The sequence below is a fragment of the Haliaeetus albicilla genome, chromosome 11 (genome assembly GCF_947461875.1).
Source record: "Haliaeetus albicilla chromosome 11, bHalAlb1.1, whole genome shotgun sequence".
In the NCBI taxonomy this organism is placed as follows: Eukaryota; Metazoa; Chordata; class Aves; order Accipitriformes; family Accipitridae; genus Haliaeetus; species Haliaeetus albicilla.
In genome coordinates this window covers 3,441,565-3,462,163 of record NC_091493.1, presented here as the reverse complement: position 1 = coordinate 3,462,163, position 20,599 = coordinate 3,441,565, and the positions used below count along the sequence as shown (strand labels likewise).

General features: G+C 45.6%; 2 protein-coding genes across 14 annotated transcripts in view; one reads left to right on the top strand and one right to left on the bottom strand.

Moving 5' to 3' along the window:
• Positions 1-575: 575 nt before the first annotated feature.
• On the bottom strand, positions 576-19,201 carry NUDT13 (nudix hydrolase 13). Of its 8 annotated transcripts, XM_069795877.1 has the most exons (12): positions 18,957-19,201; positions 15,567-18,524; positions 12,630-12,710; positions 11,850-12,447; positions 10,975-11,086; positions 9,939-10,078; positions 9,195-9,302; positions 8,718-8,824; positions 7,673-7,798; positions 7,338-7,449; positions 6,545-6,699; positions 576-5,960 (listed from the first exon to the last, which is right to left on the bottom strand). In XM_069795877.1, the coding sequence occupies exons 5-12, from the start codon at positions 11,055-11,057 to the stop codon at positions 5,766-5,768; spliced, it is 1,026 nt and encodes a 341-aa protein (XP_069651978.1). In that variant the 5' UTR covers positions 11,058-11,086; positions 11,850-12,447; positions 12,630-12,710; positions 15,567-18,524; positions 18,957-19,201; the 3' UTR covers positions 576-5,765. The 8 variants fall into 8 exon arrangements, 7 of the variants coding, with proteins under 7 accessions (XP_069651978.1, XP_069651979.1, XP_069651980.1 ...); XR_011326793.1 differs by lacking the exons at positions 11,850-12,447; positions 15,567-18,524; positions 18,957-19,201 and having other exon boundaries at positions 576-2,484; positions 4,636-5,960; positions 12,630-12,864; XM_069795878.1 differs by lacking the exons at positions 11,850-12,447; positions 12,630-12,710 and having other exon boundaries at positions 18,957-19,200.
• Positions 18,801-20,599, top strand: part of P4HA1 (prolyl 4-hydroxylase subunit alpha 1) — a 37,938-nt gene continuing 36,139 nt past the window's right edge. For 4 of the 6 annotated variants that reach the window (XR_011326790.1, XR_011326791.1, XM_069795876.1 and 1 more), the window contains exon 1: positions 18,801-18,928. The gene's annotated coding sequence lies outside the window, so the exon portion shown is untranslated. The remainder of the gene's footprint in view (positions 18,929-20,599) is intronic. The other 2 variants (XM_069795874.1, XM_069795873.1) reach the window with 1 other exon arrangement.

The following is a 20,599-nucleotide window of genomic DNA, read 5'->3' as shown; positions in this document are numbered from 1 at the left end:
AAAAGTCAGGGGTGTGAAGCCTAAAATATCACCTTAGTTGATATGCATGAAGTGTGTTCCTCAGCCATCAGCTGAGGAACCTGATCAACACCTCCTGAGGACAGAGAAGGTATCCTATTACAAATTTGAGGTGCCAATAGTGGATAATTAATTCAATACCAAAACTGTGCTTTCAGGGCAAATAACTGAGATTGCTGTTGTGGTCATGATTCAGTTTATCTTGTGTTTGAATTCTTACAGTAACATACAGTAACAACCTGTCCTGTTGAAATAGGATAGAAACAACAGGCAGATGTTGGGATACGTGCTGGCTATGCTTCCAGGCTAGGACACTGTCTTGTGGAGTGCAGTGTCATGGAAGAGGGTGTCATGAACAATTCACAGGTTTCTGGCGTGAAACTGTAGCTAAGAAGCAAAGTAATTAAGGGAGGGAGAAGAATATCACACTGTGTGTTACTCCTGTGTGAAGTGTGGGTTGCTGTTTGGAACAGAGCCCGTACTTAAGTGGGTCAGCACTCCCAGATGAATATTCACAATTTTGCAAGCACACAAGGATGGGAAGTGAATAGCAAAGCTAATGTGAAGGTAAAGCTCAGTTTATTCAGAAAAAAATAAGTAGTGACTTGACCAGGGTTGCAGGTAGGAGGGAGAAAATGAGGTATTTCCAGTAAAGGCTTTGTAATTCGATGGGGAAAAAGGAGTAATGATATCCAATGACTGCAGTGATGTTAATCTAAATTAGTTCAGACCAAATTTTATTTTTTTTTTTAAATTGGTGAGGGTTATTAACCTTACCTGCAGTTATAAGGCCATACAGTTAGTGCTGGAATATAATCTAGTTTATTTGAGGCATTCTCCATGTTGCATACTAACAGCAGCCATATTTAACTATCGTATTTCCTCAGATCATTACTGTGTACCCCTTGTGACTGTAGACGTATTTTCTTTCACTAATAAAAGCTTCCCAGGTTTTCATTGTGCAGACAGATCACAGTTACTGAATTTTGTGCAGTATCTATTTGCTTTTGCTGTGTTCTGGTTAAACAAACTGGTCAACAATGTTTCACAGGTAAAGCTGCATAGCTGCTCTTGTCCCTGTCCAATTAAACATACATTTAATTAGCACCCTGACTGCAGTGTCCACCTTTAGCATTTATGAATTTCCAGCTTCCTATTCCTTAAAAGACCTTGTTGAGATTCTTAGACTTATTAATAAAAGTGATGTATGCATTTGCTTCTGTCCCTAGCCCAAACCTCATCTTTCTTCTTTTTCTGCTTCTATTAATATACTAGTAAATCTTCTCTGTCCCTTTGCATTATTTCCACTAATAGAAACAGGGCCTTCTTTGCATTTTCTGCCATTAGAATGACCTTACTGTGTATCACTCTTTTCCCCCAATCACTTCAATTCTTATTGAAAAAAATCTCTTCCTTGCGTTGCCTTCTAACTTCTGTTATTTATCTCTGTAGCTGTATTTTCTTTAGATGTGAAGTTTTGTGGAGAATGCTATAGAAAAAGATGCTATATACAGTTGAGCATAGGGACCAGTGGAGAAGGGTGTTGTGTCAGCATTTTCTGTTCCTGTGCCAATACTGCTCTCCCTGTGAGGGAGCTGGGGAGGCTTTGTGTTTCTGCTCCTATGTTTGTGACGTGTTTGTCACAGCTGATGCCAGCTTCAGTTTCTCCATGTAATGATGATTCTGGACATCACTGAGTGAGTGCACCTGATTGTCTACAAAATACCACTGATGGGTCTTAAAGAAAATCAAGTCGCACCATTTCCAGATTAGCAACCTGGCCTCTTTTTTTTTAACAGAAGTAGTTTTGGAGGTGCTCAGTCACTCCCAGGTGTATGCATTGTTGTATGAATGATATCTGGTGATATTTTTTCCCTTACACAGCTGCTTGCCATCTGTTGCTAAGTTGAAAAGTGAACAAGTTTTAAATGAGAGCTGAAGGCTGGGGCTGCTGAATTCATTGTAGTAGTGCTTCAGACTGAAGCACAGGAATTTTATTTGTGTAATTACAAGTTGTTCTGACAACCTGTCCCTTGCAGCTCCCAGAGTTGAACTGCTCATGGTTACTTGAAAAATGATTACCTGAAAAATGACTTTAACACAGTCATGTTGTCAGGGCGTTCCATTAAGTGCTCATGTCCTCTCAGGCTAAACATCAGATTCAGCACGTGTCCACCATGCCTCAGAGCATGTTTTAAGGTGAAGTAATTTCTTGATGTAAGAGCTTCCTCCTTGACCTGTAATGCTGAAGTCAAACTTTCTGCCATTCACAATGGATGAGCACCCCTCTGGGTAGGAAAATGCGACCTTTCCATGCAGCAGCAGAGCAGCCCAAGGTGATGGGAGAGCATGTGTAAGTGAATTACCAATCCGCACCATTTCCAGGTAAGATTTTTCTGAGCTTCCTCAGTCAGAGATAGACAAGTTGTATTATTTGGTTTGGTTACTCTAATTCTCTGCTGGCACCTGTTGGAGATAAACATAACTTTTATGCCCTGCTGCTTTTGGTACGTAGGTGGAATGCTGCTCTGAACCTGTCTACATTGCTCTCCAAAAAGCTATTTGAAATTAATCAGATGAACATTATTATTTTATAGCTGCCCATGTACCCTGCTGACTGGTAATACTTATAAACAACCGGGTTGTAATGCCACAGGCTGACTGCTTTTCAGTGGTAGGTCTTGCTCTAAGTCCCAAGTCCTTGCAGCCTCTGAAAGCAGTGGAGTCTCAGTGATTTATACAAGCCAAGTGTCCCCAAAGAGGATTCATTTAATGGATGTGGTTTTGAGAGAAATATGTTGCTATGTCCCATTTTGCCTGCCTGATATCTTTTACATGGGAAAGCCCTGCTGTGTTTTGTTGAAGAAGCATCTTCAGAGGAATTGCCTCTTTCTTTTTCCAGGTCACCTGCCTTTATGGAGCATGTTCTGTCTTGACTGCAGTGAGTATTATTCAGGCTTCAGCGAGGTTTCTGAGGCAAATGCAAGAGAGAACAATGTCTCTCTCTTCTTGTTTTTCTGTCCTGTTCATAGCTGTGTATCGCCTATAATCGTTCCTGCTTTCTTAACATCAGGAACAGAGGCCACCATTATTGTTTCATACCTATGTCAGAAGGGTAGGGATTAAGGATTTTATAAAACAATCAAGCTTAAAATTTAAGGCTCTTCAAAAACGTGATGAGAATATTGCCTTGTCATTGTTCTTGCTCTACCAAAATAAAGTATTTGAGTAGATTGAAAAGACTTTTTTTCTTATTGATAATTAAAAGGACCATGCAGACATTTAAAACTGTGTTTTAAAAGATGAGTCACAGAAAAGCAAACAAATGAGAAAATAGCTTTGCTTTTCCTCTAACATTCGTCTTGTAGAAAATGGGCAGTAACTGATGAAATCTGAAAAAGCCTGGTATATCAGAGTATTAGGCAAACCGTGACTCTTAAGTGTTGCCCTGAAGTCTGTGGATATCTAGCAGCTTCAGCCTGGGCAGTGTCTGGCCCACCAGCATTGAGCAAGGGGGCAGCAGTAACGATTGCACCTCCTGTGACCAGCCTGACTTCTGCTGTGGTGCCCACATCACCCCAAAGGGACACCCTACCAAGACAGGTCTGTATCAGCAATGTAGAAGGGACAGTTCAGGAGGAGCTGGTGTCAGTCTCCTTTCAGCTAGAGCTCACTGATAGCCTGCATTTTGACATTAAAAAACATAATTTGATAAGCAGAGTAACCCAGTGTTTCCCAAACACAGGTGAGTTTTCTCCGATGTTGAATCTGATCACACTGCAACTGGTTTGACAGACATATACACTGCAAATATGTACTGTAGAAGTACAAAAACAAAACACGGAAAGCTCAGACTACTGCAGAAATCACACAGCCATTCCTCCTTTCATTCGTAGGTACTACTTTCGCTGCTTTTACTTCTTAGTCCTTTTTCTGCCACTGGGAGAACAGATCTTGTGGGGATATTAAATAGTACTAAGTACATCGAGCTAGATGTTGTACACTGGAAGCAAGCTCGGGGCACGTTAATGAACTACATAAGGGTGGAGTTGGGAAGACGTTAAGGAGAAGTAGGAAAGAGGATGAGAAGCAGGAACGTCTTGCTGACGGGTATCTAACTGTTCAATATCTTCTACTGCAGAGAAGGGGAGGAAGGGGTGAGGCTGAAAATGAAAATGGCAGATTCCAGAGATGAGAGAAGAAGAGGTAAATGCTGGGGAATTAAAATGGTGTGATTGGAGTGAAAGCAAGATGAACTACTACGAAGAGAGGCAGTGAGACATGTTTCAAAGGAAACTGGATGCAGGAGTGTTGCAGGTTAGTTCAGTGGTGTGTGGGCTCCTGTGGTGTGTCTGGCTGGGCTGGAGGGGAGGAAGCAATGCCCTTAGCTGTATCAGAGCACATTCTTACCAGGATGACTGACAGATCAAGTTCACAGACATGATAAGGCATGCTCTGGCTCATGGGTTTTATTGACTGAGAGTTAGTGGGGGTGGGAGAGGTGTTTGCACATGCCGCCATGGCCTGAAAGAATCCCCTCCCAACCTCCTAAAGTAAAATTAACTCTGAGGAAACAAAGCATGTCTCGGTGTGAAAAAGCTGCCTTTTTTTACTTACTGCTTAGGTGTCATGACTCCAGATTTTTACCACTGCTTTTTCACCTACAGTGAATCCTAATGGTGGCAGTCAATGATACATTCCTGTTCCCCCTTCAATTATCTGTACTGACAGCTTTGCAATCTTGGCATTTGAACTCTGACCAAGCAGGCAGAAAAGACTGTCGGCCTGAATCAGCAGGAGATTGAACATCCTTCCATCTGTCTCTTTTACTAAGCTTTCCTTGCCCAGACTGTCTCTTTGTCACTCTCCCTCTAGAGAAGTGACACCATTTCTTCAGTAAAACAAGACCAGCTCTCCAGGCAAGACTTTTGGCACACGGTAAGAGGCATTGAGCCTCTCAGGATTTTTCTCTGTCAGAAGTGCAGTCCTTGCAGCAGTTCCTCTCACCTTTGCATTATCTGGGTTCTAATATGCTTTTATGTAGGTTTTGCTCTTCCACTCTCTACCACCAGATAGCTCTGTTCTCTCTTCCTTGGGATGGAAGTAACACTGTCTTACTGGTGGGGAAAGTGGTGCCTCTAGAGATATTTTTAGTTGCTCAGGTATCTCAACAAAGTAGGAGCCCACTTAACATTTGCAAAAAAAAAAAAAAGGATGTTTTACATGAAACTGGACGATTGAATGGGAAGGGGAACAGAAGAAGCAGAGAGTGTACAGGCAGTGGGGTTTTTTTCCATTTTTTTATAGTTCTTCCAGATCCATGTAAGTGTGAACACCGAAAGGCATCACTGTCGCTTTTTTTTTTCTGTAAAAATTGTGCATTTGAAATCTATCCAAGGTGGATAAAATGGAGGAAAATGGGACGCAGGTGCCAGGGGCTCACGGTTCGGTTGCTTGCTGGGCAACAGCAGCAGCTGGTCGCAGTAAGTTTGATGTTTTGGAACTAAGAATTTTATTGTATATTTACTGCAAGTCATGGGATCTCAAAGGTGATCCACTGTACATGGAGTTGTCTGAGGATGATCGGTTTAGAAGTGGCTTTGTAGGTCTATGTGTCTAAGTGTAAGACTGCCATCAGCCTGGTGCTATCCTCACTGTAACACAGACTTGGGCCTTCAGTAACTTTGGAAGCTTTTCTGTCGAGCTTTTGTAGTTCTGGTAGAATCGCAGACTTGATTAAGTCATGCCTAAGCCGGCTGTGAAGTTTGCTGCTTAACCCACTCACAAATCAGCTGGTGAGCAATGGCCTGTTTGGGAGGGAACCAGGGTAAAAAACTACCGTCATCTTGCTTTGAAGATCCAGGCTCTCTCTTGAGACCCTCCATGATTTCCTCCAGAGCAAACCAACGGGCTTCCTCTAGTTCCAGGCTGTTCATACTGATCTGGAAAGAATTGAGAGTTCCTTAAATCAGATTTAAATGTGGGCAGTGGTACCTGGCTTGTTCTTGTAACCGCAAAGATTCTATGCTAGAATGCCCACAGTGCTTTATCCATGCCTGAATTAAGTGCTGACGCCAATACAGGAAGGGACATTACTATCCACCAGTGCTTTATGGTCTTGGTTTCCTTAGGGAAGTCACAAATCAGGTAGCCCTATTCCATCACGGCACTGGCCTGCAAAGTACCAGTGTCTGAGCACAGTAATTAACATGGCAGAATCTGCATGTTCTGTGGCAAGTACGATATTAATACCAGAGACCACCTCCTCTGCAAAGTTCAGAGGAAAAAAATACAGGGGTGTTGGGCTCTGGGCTTGTATATATACAGTGACCTGTGCAAAATCTGGCACGTTGCAACAGAAGATACGATTATTTTGAAGTTTTTTCTTCACTTGTAGAGAAAGCCGATAGAAAACTGCATTTAGAGAGGATCTGATGCTCTCCAAACTAAATGTCTGTGGACTGAAAGAGATTTTGCTACATAAGGAGGGCAGTGAAATGCCTCAGGGAAACCCGAGTCTGCTCACCTCAGCCTGCTGTGCTCTCACCATTGCATGACAAGCTATTAGTAAGCAGCTGCTGGGAAAGGGCCAATGCTGAGAAGCTGAGTACCAGAGTGACTCCACCTCCAGGCCCACCTCTTCTGCCACCTCTCGCCGGACTGTCTCCTCCACGTTTTCACCTACAAGCAACCAAAGTTAGGTAAGGATGGCCTGGCCTCAGGGCAGCAAACTGTGGCAAAGAAAATGTAGGCACACTCATTGCTGAGGTGTTCCAGCCCTGACCGCGCACGCAGGAGCTCTGACTGTGCTGACCTGGAAACGCTTGTCAGCAGGATGCTCAATTAAATTCATCAACAATGCTTACCTCCCTTAAACAGAGGCATCAGAGACATTTTTAGCTTTGTCTATATACAGCTGGTGGACAGAACAATGCTGCCTCTCTCCATCATTTCCCTTTTTAAGCTATTTTCCCTCCTGTAACAAGAGGCCTGTAGTTTTTCTTCTGAGCCAGCCTGCACTAGACACAAAATGGACTAAAAAAGTATCCAGGCTTCTAACCTGGGGAGTCTTATACTTGTATTTACCATCAGGGACTAGAGCAACTGCTGTATACCCCGAATTCCCATTCTCTTCAGATACATTCAGCTATTTGGAATTCTGTCTGAATGGCAACACCAATCTATTTAGAGCCACTATGTTTTATCCTGATACCGTCTATGTTTCCATCCTCATCTGTGAACAGGCTTGATGTCCCCCCCATTCTGCCCCCACGCCCTGCATGTCTGAGGCCACCACGCTGGATCAGAGATTGCCTTACCCAAGTCACAGAAGCCTGACAGACTGCTGTACATCCCCTGGGGAAATGAGGGCTGTCGTGCAAGGAGGCACCGGCTCCCATCAGACACCAGGGTGATAACTGCTGGAGACATCTAGCAAATGCATCAAAAAGCAAAGCAAGGAGTTCAGACCAAACAGGTAACTGCAAATTGTTGCTTTTCCTAGCTGGCTGGGGGTCAACTGGATGAACTCTACAGAAAAAGTACCCAAAGCACTCCTGCTGCCTTTTACAGGTTCCCCTCCGTGCAACCCAGCAGCATTGGCTTGTTGCCACAGAGACCCTGTGTTGCTTACCTTTGCTGTTCACGTGCTCACCTGTGGATAGTAAATTATTCCGCTGGCATGGCAGACGCGCTTGCTGCCAGCTATATTTTTCTGAGTGGGCTGCCCAGTTTTGCTACAATACTGGTGGGAATCGTGCCACCGAAGAAGGGACTGGGCCTGTGAACACCAAGAGAGAAACACAAATCTTATTTATACCTGGGTGAAAGAAATGATTCAGAGCAGTCTCCCTGAATGATACGTTGCTGTCTTCTCCCCAGCACGCAGTCATGTGGATAAACTCTGATTATGTTTGGAAGCCTCAGAAAGGTAAACTAAGTACGGGCACTGGTTTGAAAAATGGCAGATTCTGCAGTTGATGTTTCATGCTTCTTGCTTTAGCATCCAAATTTGACCATGTTCAGGTGAGGTGAGGAAGAGTTGTTCTTTATTAGGATATAGTGGGAGTAGTAATGGGAAATGAACTATTCTAAAGAGCCTCCAACCTTGAATACCTTCTTGAAAAATAGACCAAGCACCACAAACATTATAGAGCAGGAAAGGAAACATCAGCTATTTCTACTTATGGGTCAGGACAGCTGATTTTCACACACAGGTCTTTTCTTAGGGCTTCCAAACATAGGGCATCTGCAGAGGAACAGCTTATAAGTGAGTAGTTTTAAAAGAGTAGCTCTGAGAGAAGATCTGTAAGTTCATTCTTGAAATTCAGTTCGCCTAGAAGATTACAGAAAACTAGTGCCTGACAGTTATTAAGATGAGGACAAACTGGGATTGCTGTGACTACTGATAAGATCAGTATGTTTGACACTGGACATACAGCAGGTTGATGCTAAATGGCTAATTACTGCGGTCATTTTTAAGCCACTTGTCTGTTTCTGTTGCAGCTTGCTTTTGGGATTGCAACTTTGGGAAAACCGCTGTAATTTATAGTGTGTTTGTAATTTATAGTGTGTTTGTACTAGGTCAATGAAAGTGTACAGTAAGTACTTCCACAATACATATTAAATCATAAATCAATATGGGACACATTAGATGTTAGAAATTGCAACTTCTTAAAGTAAAAAATCCTGTACAATACCGAAGCCAGCAAAGGAGAATCCTTCCCATCCACTACGAAGAGAGCTTTCCATAAGTCAGTAAATGATCCCTTGAGTTCAGACTCAATGTCTGATTTCTCCAAGGCTCCTGTTTAAAAAAACAACAACAACAAAAAAATCTTTGATCTAGTAAATTGCAGTTATTGTCCCAACTTTACGCCCTTCATTGTTCCGGTATACAATTTCTGGAAGTTCCCATGGAAGTGACATCACATCAGTGGTGACACTCCCAAATGTTGTGACCTGCCAACAGCCCACCTTTACTAACACACGCACAGGAACAGCAATGCAGTTCTGTGGCCCTGACCCGCCATGCTCACAACACCTCCTACAGAGACTCAACCGAGTCCTCTTTGGCAGTAAATGTTCACCCAGCAAGGACTAACGATGCTGCCTAGGCAGCGTCTTCATCTCAGTGCATCAAACATGATGCTGACACGGAAGAGGAGTCATCCAACCTAAATCCAGGGCAAAGAGTGGTACGTGCTCGTCTGAACAACCGATCAGCACCGACTTCTCTATCCACTGTTCAGTCTCTTTGAATTTCTCCAGGATCCTTTTCATCTCTAAACAGCAGGGGAAAGGGGAAGAAAAAGCTGTGATGAAAGCAAATTCATACAACCATGATGCTCTCTCTGCATCTTCAAAGCACACGCAGTCTTGGTTTAAGGCAGGGTGCCCATGTGAGAGAGGGGACCAGACAAGCAGTCCCACCTGGATGGAGACTGAAAGTCTGGCTTTCCTTCTAGCTGTTGGAAGTGTTGACCATGTGAAGCTACAGATGCAAATATTATAATGCTTGGGGAGCAGCTGTCCATTCTGTTTCTGTCCTACACCAGCCAATACCTTTCTCTCAATGAAAACTTTTCCTACGTAATGCCAAATAACCTTTGTTGGTTAGACCTTGCTTGTTTTCCTGCCAGCCCTTTCTCTTCAAAAGGCACGGTCCCAAATGTTTAACACTGATCATCTCAAAGCAGATCAGGTATACATTGGTACCATGTGTGTGAAGAGCATGAGCTTGTGTCTGCACGCCAAGGTTTTCACTCCAAATAGTCTTTGGTTGTTAACAAATAGTGTGCTACATATAGCAGGATGTTCCTGCACAGCTTGATAGATTTTCAGCCCCCATGTAAGAGGTTGCTTATTGCTAATGACTGTGTATCATTTCAGCTGTGTGATCTTTCCGGACACCTGCTTACCTGTTGCACTGAGCTGTGGTACCAAATATTTCTTCCCAACTTGCTGCAGGAAGGGGGAGAGATTGTGAAAGAGGTAGAAAGCTCCTGAGGTCTGGGCTTGTCTACAAAGGCTATCATCTTCCTTTAGCTCATTTAAGTATCTGCAGTGAGAAAAGAATTGGGAAGATACATTCAAGATCATGTTGAGATTACCTGTGTTACGCTTATTTGGATGCATTTATGTTGCAAAGAGCAGGGGCGCTGAATGGACAATACAGATTTTATGTATTCCACACACTTCTAGAGTTGTCAAGAGCTGAGTCTACTCTTTGGTGGGCTGTAGCCTCTAGTGAAGGTGCTCTGTGGCAGAAAATATTGCAATACTTACTACCACACAAGCAACTTCAAGTCTTGGACATCTGAGAAGATCAGTAACCCAGTCTCTTAATCCAAGAGGTCTGCTTTATAGACATGATCATTTGTGTGCAGGAAACCTTGATCTTCCCTTTTATCCCTCCAATCTGGTTGGCTCCAAGTCCTGTTCAGCAAGGCTACTGAGCAGTTCAGATGTTGAATACGCTTCCCATCAGGCTACATGCATTACTGCAGGGTACATTCTACCTGTCACACTGACGTGAGAGGTAAAGACCCAGCTGAAGTATTAGGGCCCAGCTGGCCGGGGCCTGTGTTAGGAAAAGCAGTCATTGGAAAAAAGGTGTCAGGATGTGCTTCTTTCAGACTGTCTGAAGTAGTATTTAAAACGAGGTGAGCGGCATCACTTCAAGTCTGCCTTGTATTTTAAGAGATCTTTAGCTAGGACAGCAAGCATAGGCATTCATTAACAGAGCTTCAGCCTGAGAGAACCAGTTCTTATCAGTGGTGAAGGGAGTGGAGAGATTTTGACTGTTACCAGCTCACATAACATTACTATATTATTGCTGAACTGTTAAAAGATTAAACCCTGGGTTAGATTTAGGTAGGGCTGCTTGTGACAGTGGACACAAGAGTGCCAAACTCTGATCTTCTCACTGTACGCAAGAATCAGATGAGAACTTACCTCATTTTTCTAACATAGGTAGAGTGTAACCTGCAGAAGAGAGAGGAAGCTCTTCTATACACTGCTTGATAAATCGTAGCCATAACCGACACCTACAGGTAGCCGTCTCTGCCTAAAGAGAAGCATAGAATATAATGCAGCGGCCCTACAAAGTTAAGTTTGATTTTAAAGGTGTAATAACCCACTGCCACCAGAAATCTCCCTCTCGCAGAGTCTGCAGAATGCTGGCATCTGCTTCCTAAAATTATCACTTTGGCCTTAGTCTCTAGTCACACATCAAACCCAGTTTCAGGCAATTTTTAAAGACTATTTAAAGATACCTCAGTTTGTTTCCATCTGTTGAGTGTGCACAGGTCTTACAGACATTGCTATAAGACTAGATTAAATGTTCCTGCCCTAAACTCCTGTATCCCTGGGGAAAAGAGCAGTGACGGTGGCTGCTCTCTTGTTTGTTTCCTACACTGTTGTAACAGCCTTGATCCAACTGAACATCCTATTGCAGCACACAGTAGATCTGTGGGAAAGGCACTGATGCCAGAAGAGAATGAAAGACAAAATATCAGCTGCGGAAGAGAATTCCCCGAGTTAGACGAGAGACAGCAGTTGCAGCTGAATTGGATCATCTCCAGCCATGAACGTTTTTTGTGCCAAAGGATCCTACCACATTTTCAGCTCAGGCAGTCAGAGACTGCAGTTTGAACTCAGCTTCAGGATGTCAGAAAATAGCCAGAAATGCTACCACCTCTAGCCTTCATCTGAAACAAAAATTATCTGTGATTCACAATCCTTAACGATTATTTTGAATATTTCACTTTTCAGCCACAGAACTCGAAGCCCTTTAAGGAGGGAGTTAATGTTTGCTTCAATTTACAGACATGTAAGCAGTGCCAAAGAAGAGTCTGAGAGTCCTTCCTCTCAGTAAAGGTCAGTGATGGCTCCCAAGCCTGAGTAGAGGCTCCTGTCTCTACGAGGAGGCAGTTTCTGTAGCGAGCAGCGTGGGGGCTTTGCCTTGCGGCTTCTGACATCTCTGCTCTGGATTTCTCTTTCCCACTGTCTCAGCTGAGGGTGGTCTTCACCGGGATGATCCCTGGGGATAGAGGGGAGCCAAGCCCACTGTGGCAGCTGCTGGGGCGAACATCAGCGTCCCTGCTCGGCGCTTCAGCCGCAGCAGCGGGAACTCGGCACGCTGCCAGCAGGCTCAGGCAGACGCACACGAGGACGGCGACTGTCGCAGAGACCGTGTCTGAAACAATTTTGTGGTGTGACGATTACGTGTCCGTCGCTTCTCCGCCCCCATGTCTCATATAGACTAGTGTGTGAAAATCTCCAGCACAGCAGCGAATGGAGGAGTTCTGCACTTTGCTCTGGAATGAGCAGCAGAATGTGACGGGGGTAGGCACAAGAGGAATGGCTTGTACCTGCAACGATGGAATGAAATGCAACATCTGCAGGCGCTTAACTCTTCCTTCCTTCCTGGGAACCACAATGCCAGATTTTGTTAGGATCATTGAAAACGCAGAGGTGGAGACAGTAAAAACTTGATCTCAGGAGGCCAGCCCAGACTCCCCTGTCTTGCCTGTAAACCTCACCTACGCTGTACAACTGGCAGGAGTTGGACCTAGGCCAGCCATTCCCCACACGTTTTCCCCACTTACTGCGCTCTGTACAGAACGGAGTGGTGTCTGTCTCCAGCTATGAGAGTCCCACGTTGACCTCGGTTAGAAGAAGCACTGCTCCTACAGCAAACAGCAGAGGAGCTCTCTTACTGGGTCCCAGTCGCTCTTCCCCCACTGGGAGCGCTGGGAAATGTAGTTCTGCGCAGGCTGCTGCTTGGCAAAGCTAGATGGCTGACTGTCTGCTCCGGATTTTGATTAACTTCTGGAGTTAGTGAGGCTGCCCGAGAGTAAACTCTCTTTTTTTTTTTTTCCCCCTCCCACCACCTGCTTCATTCTATCAGAAACCCACATGCTGTATTTTGTCAAGCAGAAGTTACTATGAGAACAATCCTACCGCAGTAACTTGAGCCGTTTTTAGCAGAGTCGTCTCTTCCTGTTAGTTTCCTTCTCTTTTTTCTTTTTTTTCTTCTGAGCTTCTCCGGTTTTTGTATCAGTAACATAACAGCATTGTTTAAAGTTAAGGACCATTATGCCCTCAAACAGGAAAATACACCAAGAGCTGTATATATCTAAAGGATGGAGCTGTTCAGTGTTCAAGCACTCAGACCCACAGTTGAATTTGTAAGTGAATAGCTCTGATCAGAAAGCATGCTTTGCCAAAACAGATGTCAGAATAATGACAAATTATTTTCATGCCTTTGTAACTGAACAAACAGATTCCTCTCAAGTACTGAAAACATTATTCTGGGCTGGAACCTACCTGCCTATATTTAGCACAAAGAGAATTTTATAAACATATGAAAGTAAATGTTTTCAGGGCAGCCTTTTGCTTTTGGTCATGAATTGAGACATTCTAATCAAGAATTCACGTCATGTAACTTGAGAGCATAGCTTTTAAAAAATAATAAATAGAATGTGCAGGGAAATAGCACTCCTGTTACCAGCATTACTTACAAGTTCAGGTTTAATTATGCTTGACTGGTATTTGTGTGCTTCCTGAAACAGAGCAAGCCCAATTTTATTAATCCACTAGGCTAATTGGATTAATGGACAAAACACATCTTCCCTTAATAAGATAAAGGATTGAAATATAATCTCTAAGGGAAGTATCCACCCTGCTGTTAAACTAATGGACTTATTGACCCTAAGTGCCCCCAGAAATGGATCTTGCAAGAAGAGCTGGTTTTAGAGGGAAGCAGTTGGGGAAGATATTTTGGACCTCAAATCTTGGGACAGCCTTTCAACCTTCTTTAGCCCAAAGCAATCTGTCATTTGGTAAGTGCACCCCTATCCACATGAAGGATTAAAAGCCAGAGCACTACGCTGCAGTGTGAAGACTACTTTGAAGGCAGTGCAGTGCTGTAGCCTCTCATTGCTATATGCAGCTGAAAAAAACCCATGGATTAGCCCAATTGTGTATAGCTGGCCTCAGTGCTGTGTGAAGCTATGCAGAGAAGACAAGATTAGAGTCACTTCTGTGACTGATCTGACTGGTGGGAAGCTATGCAGTTTGTGAGAGATTCCTTGTGCCTTCTCCAAGGGTCCATACACCTGCTTGTGATTGCACATTACCCAATTAAATATTTCCACAGTATATAAGCAGGGGAGATGATTCTGAAAATAATAGAGGCTTCCTTGTCATTTATTCACATAATTATTTAATTTAAGGAGTACAAATATCAGTTGTCACTTTGGCACCAAGTTACTTCTTTGTAAGTGTTTTTGAACTGGGCTCTGAGTTGTGTGAATCGCATCTATAAACTGTTATTTGTCCCCTGCAGATACTGTACTCCATTCGAGACGCAACCCAGTGAGCAAAGTGAAGGCCTGGCCATGCAAATGCATCTCTGACAGCTTCCTGTAGTTTACTAATTTGAGCTTTGGCAGGCCACCAGAGGAAGTGAATCCCTGAGACTCTCCTGATGCACAAAGAGCAAACAAAAGGAGCAGGCAAGGAGGACACAAGCAGTGGGAATGAATCCTTGTGATCTCTTACATGGACAAGATTGCAAAATAGGCAAATCTTTGGTCCTATGTTGCTAAGATTTTTTTTTTTTTAAATCTGTGTTTGTAAAATACTTATATTGGTGTTAGCAGTTGGTAAAAGATTTTTCAAGCCAAAGAAGTGGCTGGAAAATGCAATTCTAGGCTAATAACGGTTATACTAGTAATCTAGTTTTTTCTTGCTGATCTGTTTTGTGTCTTTCCAGCTGCCCCCAATAAGCAGAAACAAGCATTAGAATTGCTAACAGCTGGCCCTTGCAAAACAACTGTTAATTGCTTTAAATACATAAAACTAGCAAACTCACATTGAAAACTTATGGTCAAGCCACAAGAAACCTCTTGGTAAAAAAATATTTCTTTTTTAGGAAGAGCCCAAGGAAAGACAAACCACTTCTTTAAAGAGAAAGTTAATGAGCAGTCTTTCCCTCTATCATTAAATTTTAGATGCAAACTAACCAAATCTGGCTTTTCTCTAAAGTTAAGACTTGTAGTATATATTATGCATATGATAGACTCCTACAGTTTCTCATACTCAGGGCGGGGACCTTGAAGGAAACAAACTGTCTAATTTGGTACTGCTGAATACATACTGTGCTCCTAATGCTTGCCCAGGTGTAGTGGAGACACTTTAACTTCATCCGAATTACATTTTAGTAGGATTTGCTCATTTCAGCTTATTGGGGTAGCATGTGTGGTTTTTGTCTTTTCCCCTCCCTGCTGCTGTTGGTTAGGGAAGATCCTCAAGCTCTGGCACTGATTTGCTGCACTGCACAAAATAACTGATGATAGGATCCAGCCTCTTGACTACAGGTTATGACTTCATTTTGGGAGCAGACTAGCATTGTTTGATTAATGTGCATGAAAATATATGAGGCTTCATCCCTTTACAGAGCGTAAACTTAAGTTGTTAATACACTTTAAAAAGCTAAGCAGTACTGTGAGCTAACTTGTTATGATACAAAGATGACTCACCTGTGTCTTCAAACACTGTATGCAGGTCACGGCCCGTCATCTCCAAAAGGATACTGAAAAACAGGAAAAGGTTCAAAGAGGACAAGTATGATCAAAGACTTGGAGCAGAGCCACTGCCAGGAACTAGGTAGGCTCTGATACTTCAGCCCGTGTAAGGGATAGGTACCAACTGTTCGCTTTCTCGTCCCATGCAGGATCCTGGTTAATCAAATCTAACTACCTGGAGCCGCGTTCCCAGTGAACAAACAGAAGTGGTTTTCCACGCCCTGGCTAAGGGATGGCGCAACTGTCATCCCTTAGGTAAAGGATGTTGTGGATGCAAAACCGTTCTAGCTCAAGACAGGAGAAATACTTAATGGGGAACTCCATTGAGGGTTACTAAATAGACAGACCACATCAGACTGAGAAAATCCCTAAGTTAAAAGTGTTTGGAGGCTGGGGCAGTACTCCAGGCAGCACGGGTTAAATGAAGCTTTGGTGTGAGCTACTACAGTTGTGTTCTTATGAGGCATCTCGTGCTTCATTCTTGTTTTAGATGGACCTTTCTTTTAGTATCCTTCAGCTTAGGGCCTATGGCGTGCTTCTACAGGATTGCTCAGAAGAGGAAGCATGTTGTTAGGCTCGCGCTTGCTAGAAAGGAGTCAGTGTTTCTGCTAGAAAATACACAGGGCTCTGCAAATCCTAAAGAAAGTCTGAAAGCCGCTTGTTCTGCTGCGGTTCTCTCTCAGGAAGTGTTCCTGTTGCACTTGTTCTTAGAGATAGCAAGTGCTTCTTTAATAAGGTGTTGACGTAACAAATTGCTCTGCTAAGGCCTGCTTGAAGCTGTCCAACCCCATCAGCATTTGATAGTGGGTGATAACGCACAAGACCAGTGACTATGCCGGAGTTGAGGAAGGCAGGAGAAAATGAGTAAGTGCTCTCTACCTAACTGGCAGAAAGTATCGATAAGGGGCAGAAACAGATTCATGGAGCAAGATGATGCCATGACTATTGGAAACAACTCTTGATTTGATTGCTTGGTAGATGCCAAAATCCTGGGCTCCTTTTAGGAGAAATTTCTTTGCCTTCAGCCCCATGCTGACCAGTACAAGCGAGCCCACTACTAAACATGCTAATAAACTTGTTGTTCTCCACTGTCTGCCTTACTTTCTAAAAATATCTGAATAGTGCAAAAGATGTTGAGAAGGCAGTGAATCTCGCTAGAAAGAATCTGATTGCCTCTACAGTGTGTGAGGTTTTGCCAAATCTCTAGAAGCTGCTGTTAAATCTCTGGCTAGATATTATGGACTCTTTGGATAATAGGGCTTTAACTAGATGCCTCAGCTAGAAGCTTGGATATCATTCCAGCATTTCCTGCTAGTTGTAGGAGTAGTATTTCTGTTGGAAGACGACCAAAACGAGAGGAAAGGAAGGCTTATTTTTTGACGGATAGTTCCACTAAAAACTGGCCTTCTTCCTGCTCTGGCGCAGCAGCGCTCGCAGTACTGGCGATGTAGTTGGCTGTGTGGACACATCTGTGTCCACATCTGGATAAGAACTGACTAAATTCATTTAATGTTGTTGTTTGTTTCTCATATGAGATACGTCACATCTCGTAGTCTTCCCCAAAATGGGGCATAACACCCGATGTCGTGATGTTTGCTCTTCAAAAGACATTGCTGAGGGAGCTGAAGCTGAGGCAACGGTTTAGGTACAGGGAAGAAATCTTAGTTACGGATCATGCTGCAACCTCCGGTTACCTCTTAGGAATTAGGTGACTTTAAGCCAGTTGAAAGTAGCCCTGCTAAAGAATGTGCATTAGATGGGGATTTTGACCCCCATTACCCCCATGCCAGCACTCACACTTTGTTGTTGTGAAAGCTTTCCAGCTAGGGGTGGCCAAAAATGTGTGTCTTAAAAGAAGGAGGATCACAGGCTGGCTAGGCAAGTAAGGAGGTGATTCTTCATTTGAAGCCCACGTCTAAAAAGAACGGAAAAATTGCTTATGAATGTCCCCGATTCTAACTGAAATGCTGGAAGTACAACGAACAAATAACTAGTTTGTTTACGAACTCCTAGAAAACAAAGAACGGTCAGCATAGATCTGTCGCAGAAAGACACATTAACGCCTTTCTGTGATAGCCGAGGGCTCTCGTGTGCCGGAGAGGGGTGGTGAGAGGTGATCTGCTTCGTGCTATGGCTTTTGATACTGCCTTGCAAGATGCCTTTGGGGTCAGCCAAGTTCAGGTGGAAGCCTCAGAAGGAGGGGAGGCTGCTTCAGAAAAGGCACTTGGTGAGGGTACCGTCAATCTGGAACCATCTTCACCTGGGTTTTGCAGAAGACTAGCGAAAGTTTTGGTTACCAGCAAGCACTCAGATGATGGGACAGAACGTACGTGGTAAAATACAGCAGATGATGCTCACTGGAGAGCAGGGGGTGCGAAGTTGGTTTAGAATCAAAATCATCAATAGAAATAGTCAGAGGTGAGATGACCCTCGGTGAGCGTTAGCTGTGGCGCGAGGAGAGGAGGAGAGCTGGCTCGCTCCCGAAATGAGAATCGGGGCAGACGACACCGAATCGCGCATCCAACGTGACTCGCCGACAAGGTGCCATGGCGGTCAAAAAAGCAAACGCCGACTGGAAGGTCCCTTGGGAAGCGTCAGCCGGGGGGCTGTGGAAGCGACCCCCTCCTCGCTGGGGCTGGCGAGGCCGCGGCGGCAGCGGGGGTCCTGCCCCGGGCTCTGCCCTCCAGCAAAACCCGTCTCCTGGGGGGAGCAGGGGGATGCTGTCGGGGGTGCCTGTGGGACTCCGCCGCCCTGGCGGCAGGGCGAGGGGCCGGGCAGGGCTGCGGGCATTTTGGGGGCCTTTTCTGGGAACTTTTACTGCCAAAATGACACTTTCGGCTTCATGTTTCTCACAGTTTTTTATCGTCCTGGCGGAGGTTCCCATTTTCGACTAACTTCTCTCCGCCTATGTGGCTAAATAAGAAAAAAACCCGCGTTTTGGGGTGCTCTCCTTGCCGGTGGCGACCAAGCGCTGCGCTCTCCAGGCCGGGGGGGCGGGGGGACCCCGAGGGCCGCGCGCCCACGTGGAGCGAGGCCGGCGGCGCCTGCGCAGTGGGGCGGCCGCCGCTGTGACCGAGCTCACGTAGCGCGCCGGGCGCCCGCCCGCCCCGCCCCCCCCTTCCCCCCCCGCCTCGCGCGGGACGGGGGACGGGGTGGGGGCGTGGCCTGGGCGCCTATAAAAGCCTCCGCGGGGCCCTCCGCGCGCGCGGTCGGTTACGCTACTGGGCAGCTCGCGGCTGGCCGTTACCGGCGCCGTCCGCTCCGCGCCCCGTCCCGTCCTGTCAGCCGCCGCCCCCCCACCCCCCTCCTTCTCTCAGGTGAGGCTCGACCGCCCGCGCTTCTCACCGGCGGCGGCGTGTGGGTGGGTCAGGGGGACGAGGCGGCGGGGCGCGCCCTGAGGGGAACGTCCCGGTCCGGAGGCCGCGGCGGCCGTTACGTGGGCGGGGGTGATACGTGGCAGCGCTCCGCCGTCCGGCCTTCCCGACGAGGGGCCGGTGCCCCGGCCCTCACGGCCGTTACGTAACGGGAGCCGGCAGCCTCCGGAGGGGGGCGGGAGGGCGCCGTCGCGCCGGCAGGCAGGGCCGAGGCGGCCCGCCCGGCTTCCCCGCGGCTGGTAGACTAAACAGTGCCGCCTCCTCCTCCTCCTCTTCCTCCCGGGAGCCGCAGCCGTGCGGCCCGTTCCCTGCGCCCGGCGTTTAAACGTGGCCGCGAGCAGCTCGGACATTCCCGCCCCCCCCCGCCTCCTCCCGTGGGGGTGTGCGGCGCAGGTGGGGTCCCACGCCGGCTTCGTGGCGCCTCCCGGGGCTGCAGGGCACCCGCCGGGAAAACGGCTGGTCGGCGTCTTTCCAACCGGGGGCTGGTGCTGCTGTATAAAGGGAGCTGCGTGCCGCTGATGACCCGTTTGTTTGTGCTGCTTCGGGAGGTGAAGAGCGCTCGGGCACCGAAACCATTTCGCGCTTGGGTGGATGGATGGATGGAAAGTTGCTTCGCGTAAGCACGGAACGGGCTGTGCTGGTTGTCACACACCGTGTTTGTAACCACGGACGCTGTGTGTAGTAATTTACATCGTGAGGAATGAGGCTTATCTTGATTTCCTTCTCTCTCTACTACGTTGGGTTGGATTCAGCCAATTGCGTTATGTGAAATTTTGCATCTAACTTTGCAGTAAGCTGTGCCCTTGAGCAGGTATCTCGATGGGCTCTAACCTGGCTAGAAGGAAAAAGTCCCAACATGGATTCTTGAGGATGCTGTTGAATGAAGAGAAAGTAAAAATGTCATACATGCTTAGAGTAAATCTTCCTTCTGAAAAGCTGGATGCTCTTAGAGGAAAGATTCTTCAGGGTTACAGAGAGAAGGTATTGAAAGAATGGTTTCACGCATGTTTTTTCTGCTGAATTCAGTAAGAGGAATTGCAGAGGCGCTCTAGTGCTCAAGTGTTCACCTGCTTTGGTTATGTAAAAGCTTTGGTGCTCAAGGTTTTAGTAAATGAAAGAAGCTCTCAGTTTCAAGAAGTAGATAAATGTTAAATGCAGCTTCTTACAGTGCCAGAGACTATTCAGCTAAGCATGCATACAGTACTCTGGCAGGGGTGGAAGGTAAAGGTAATGAGTTCCCAGTTTGTCTGGGAAGCGGAGGCCTGCTTTTGGGGTAAGAGATGTTCTCTGTCTTACCGTTCTGCACCCATTACTGTTTTGGATCATTGCTGGATACATTTGAGTGTCTTGAACCATACTGCAAAGCACTTGATTTGACCTAGGGTACTCTGTGCTGCTTCTTAATTATATGCTGACAGAACCAGCACTGCTTTTTTTTCTTCCTCTTTTTTTTTTTTTCCCCTTCTTCCTCCTGGGACTGAAAGTAACAGGAATGTGCCTAAGTCTTGCTATGCTAAGAGTGTTAATTCTGCCATTTAAGCACTGATTGTGGCATAGTTAGGCACATCTCTTCTAGCTGTTAGTTCACATAGAAGCTGAAGAAGCAGCCCTGTT

What these genes read in the sequence shown, in the direction of transcription:
- NUDT13 (XM_069795877.1), bottom strand. Translation starts at nt 11,057, where the DNA reads ATGGCTACGATTTATCAAGCAGTGTATAGAAGAGCTTCCTCTCTCTTC. An exon ending in ACCTATGTTAGAAAAATGAG is followed by an intron (nt 10,079 to 10,974) that starts GTAAGTTCTCAT and finishes TTCTCACTGCAG; the next exon opens with ATACTTAAATGAGCTAAAGG. An exon ending in GAATAATTTACTATCCACAG is followed by an intron (nt 7,450 to 7,672) that starts GTGAGCACGTGA and finishes TGCATTTGCTAG; the next exon opens with ATGTCTCCAGCAGTTATCAC.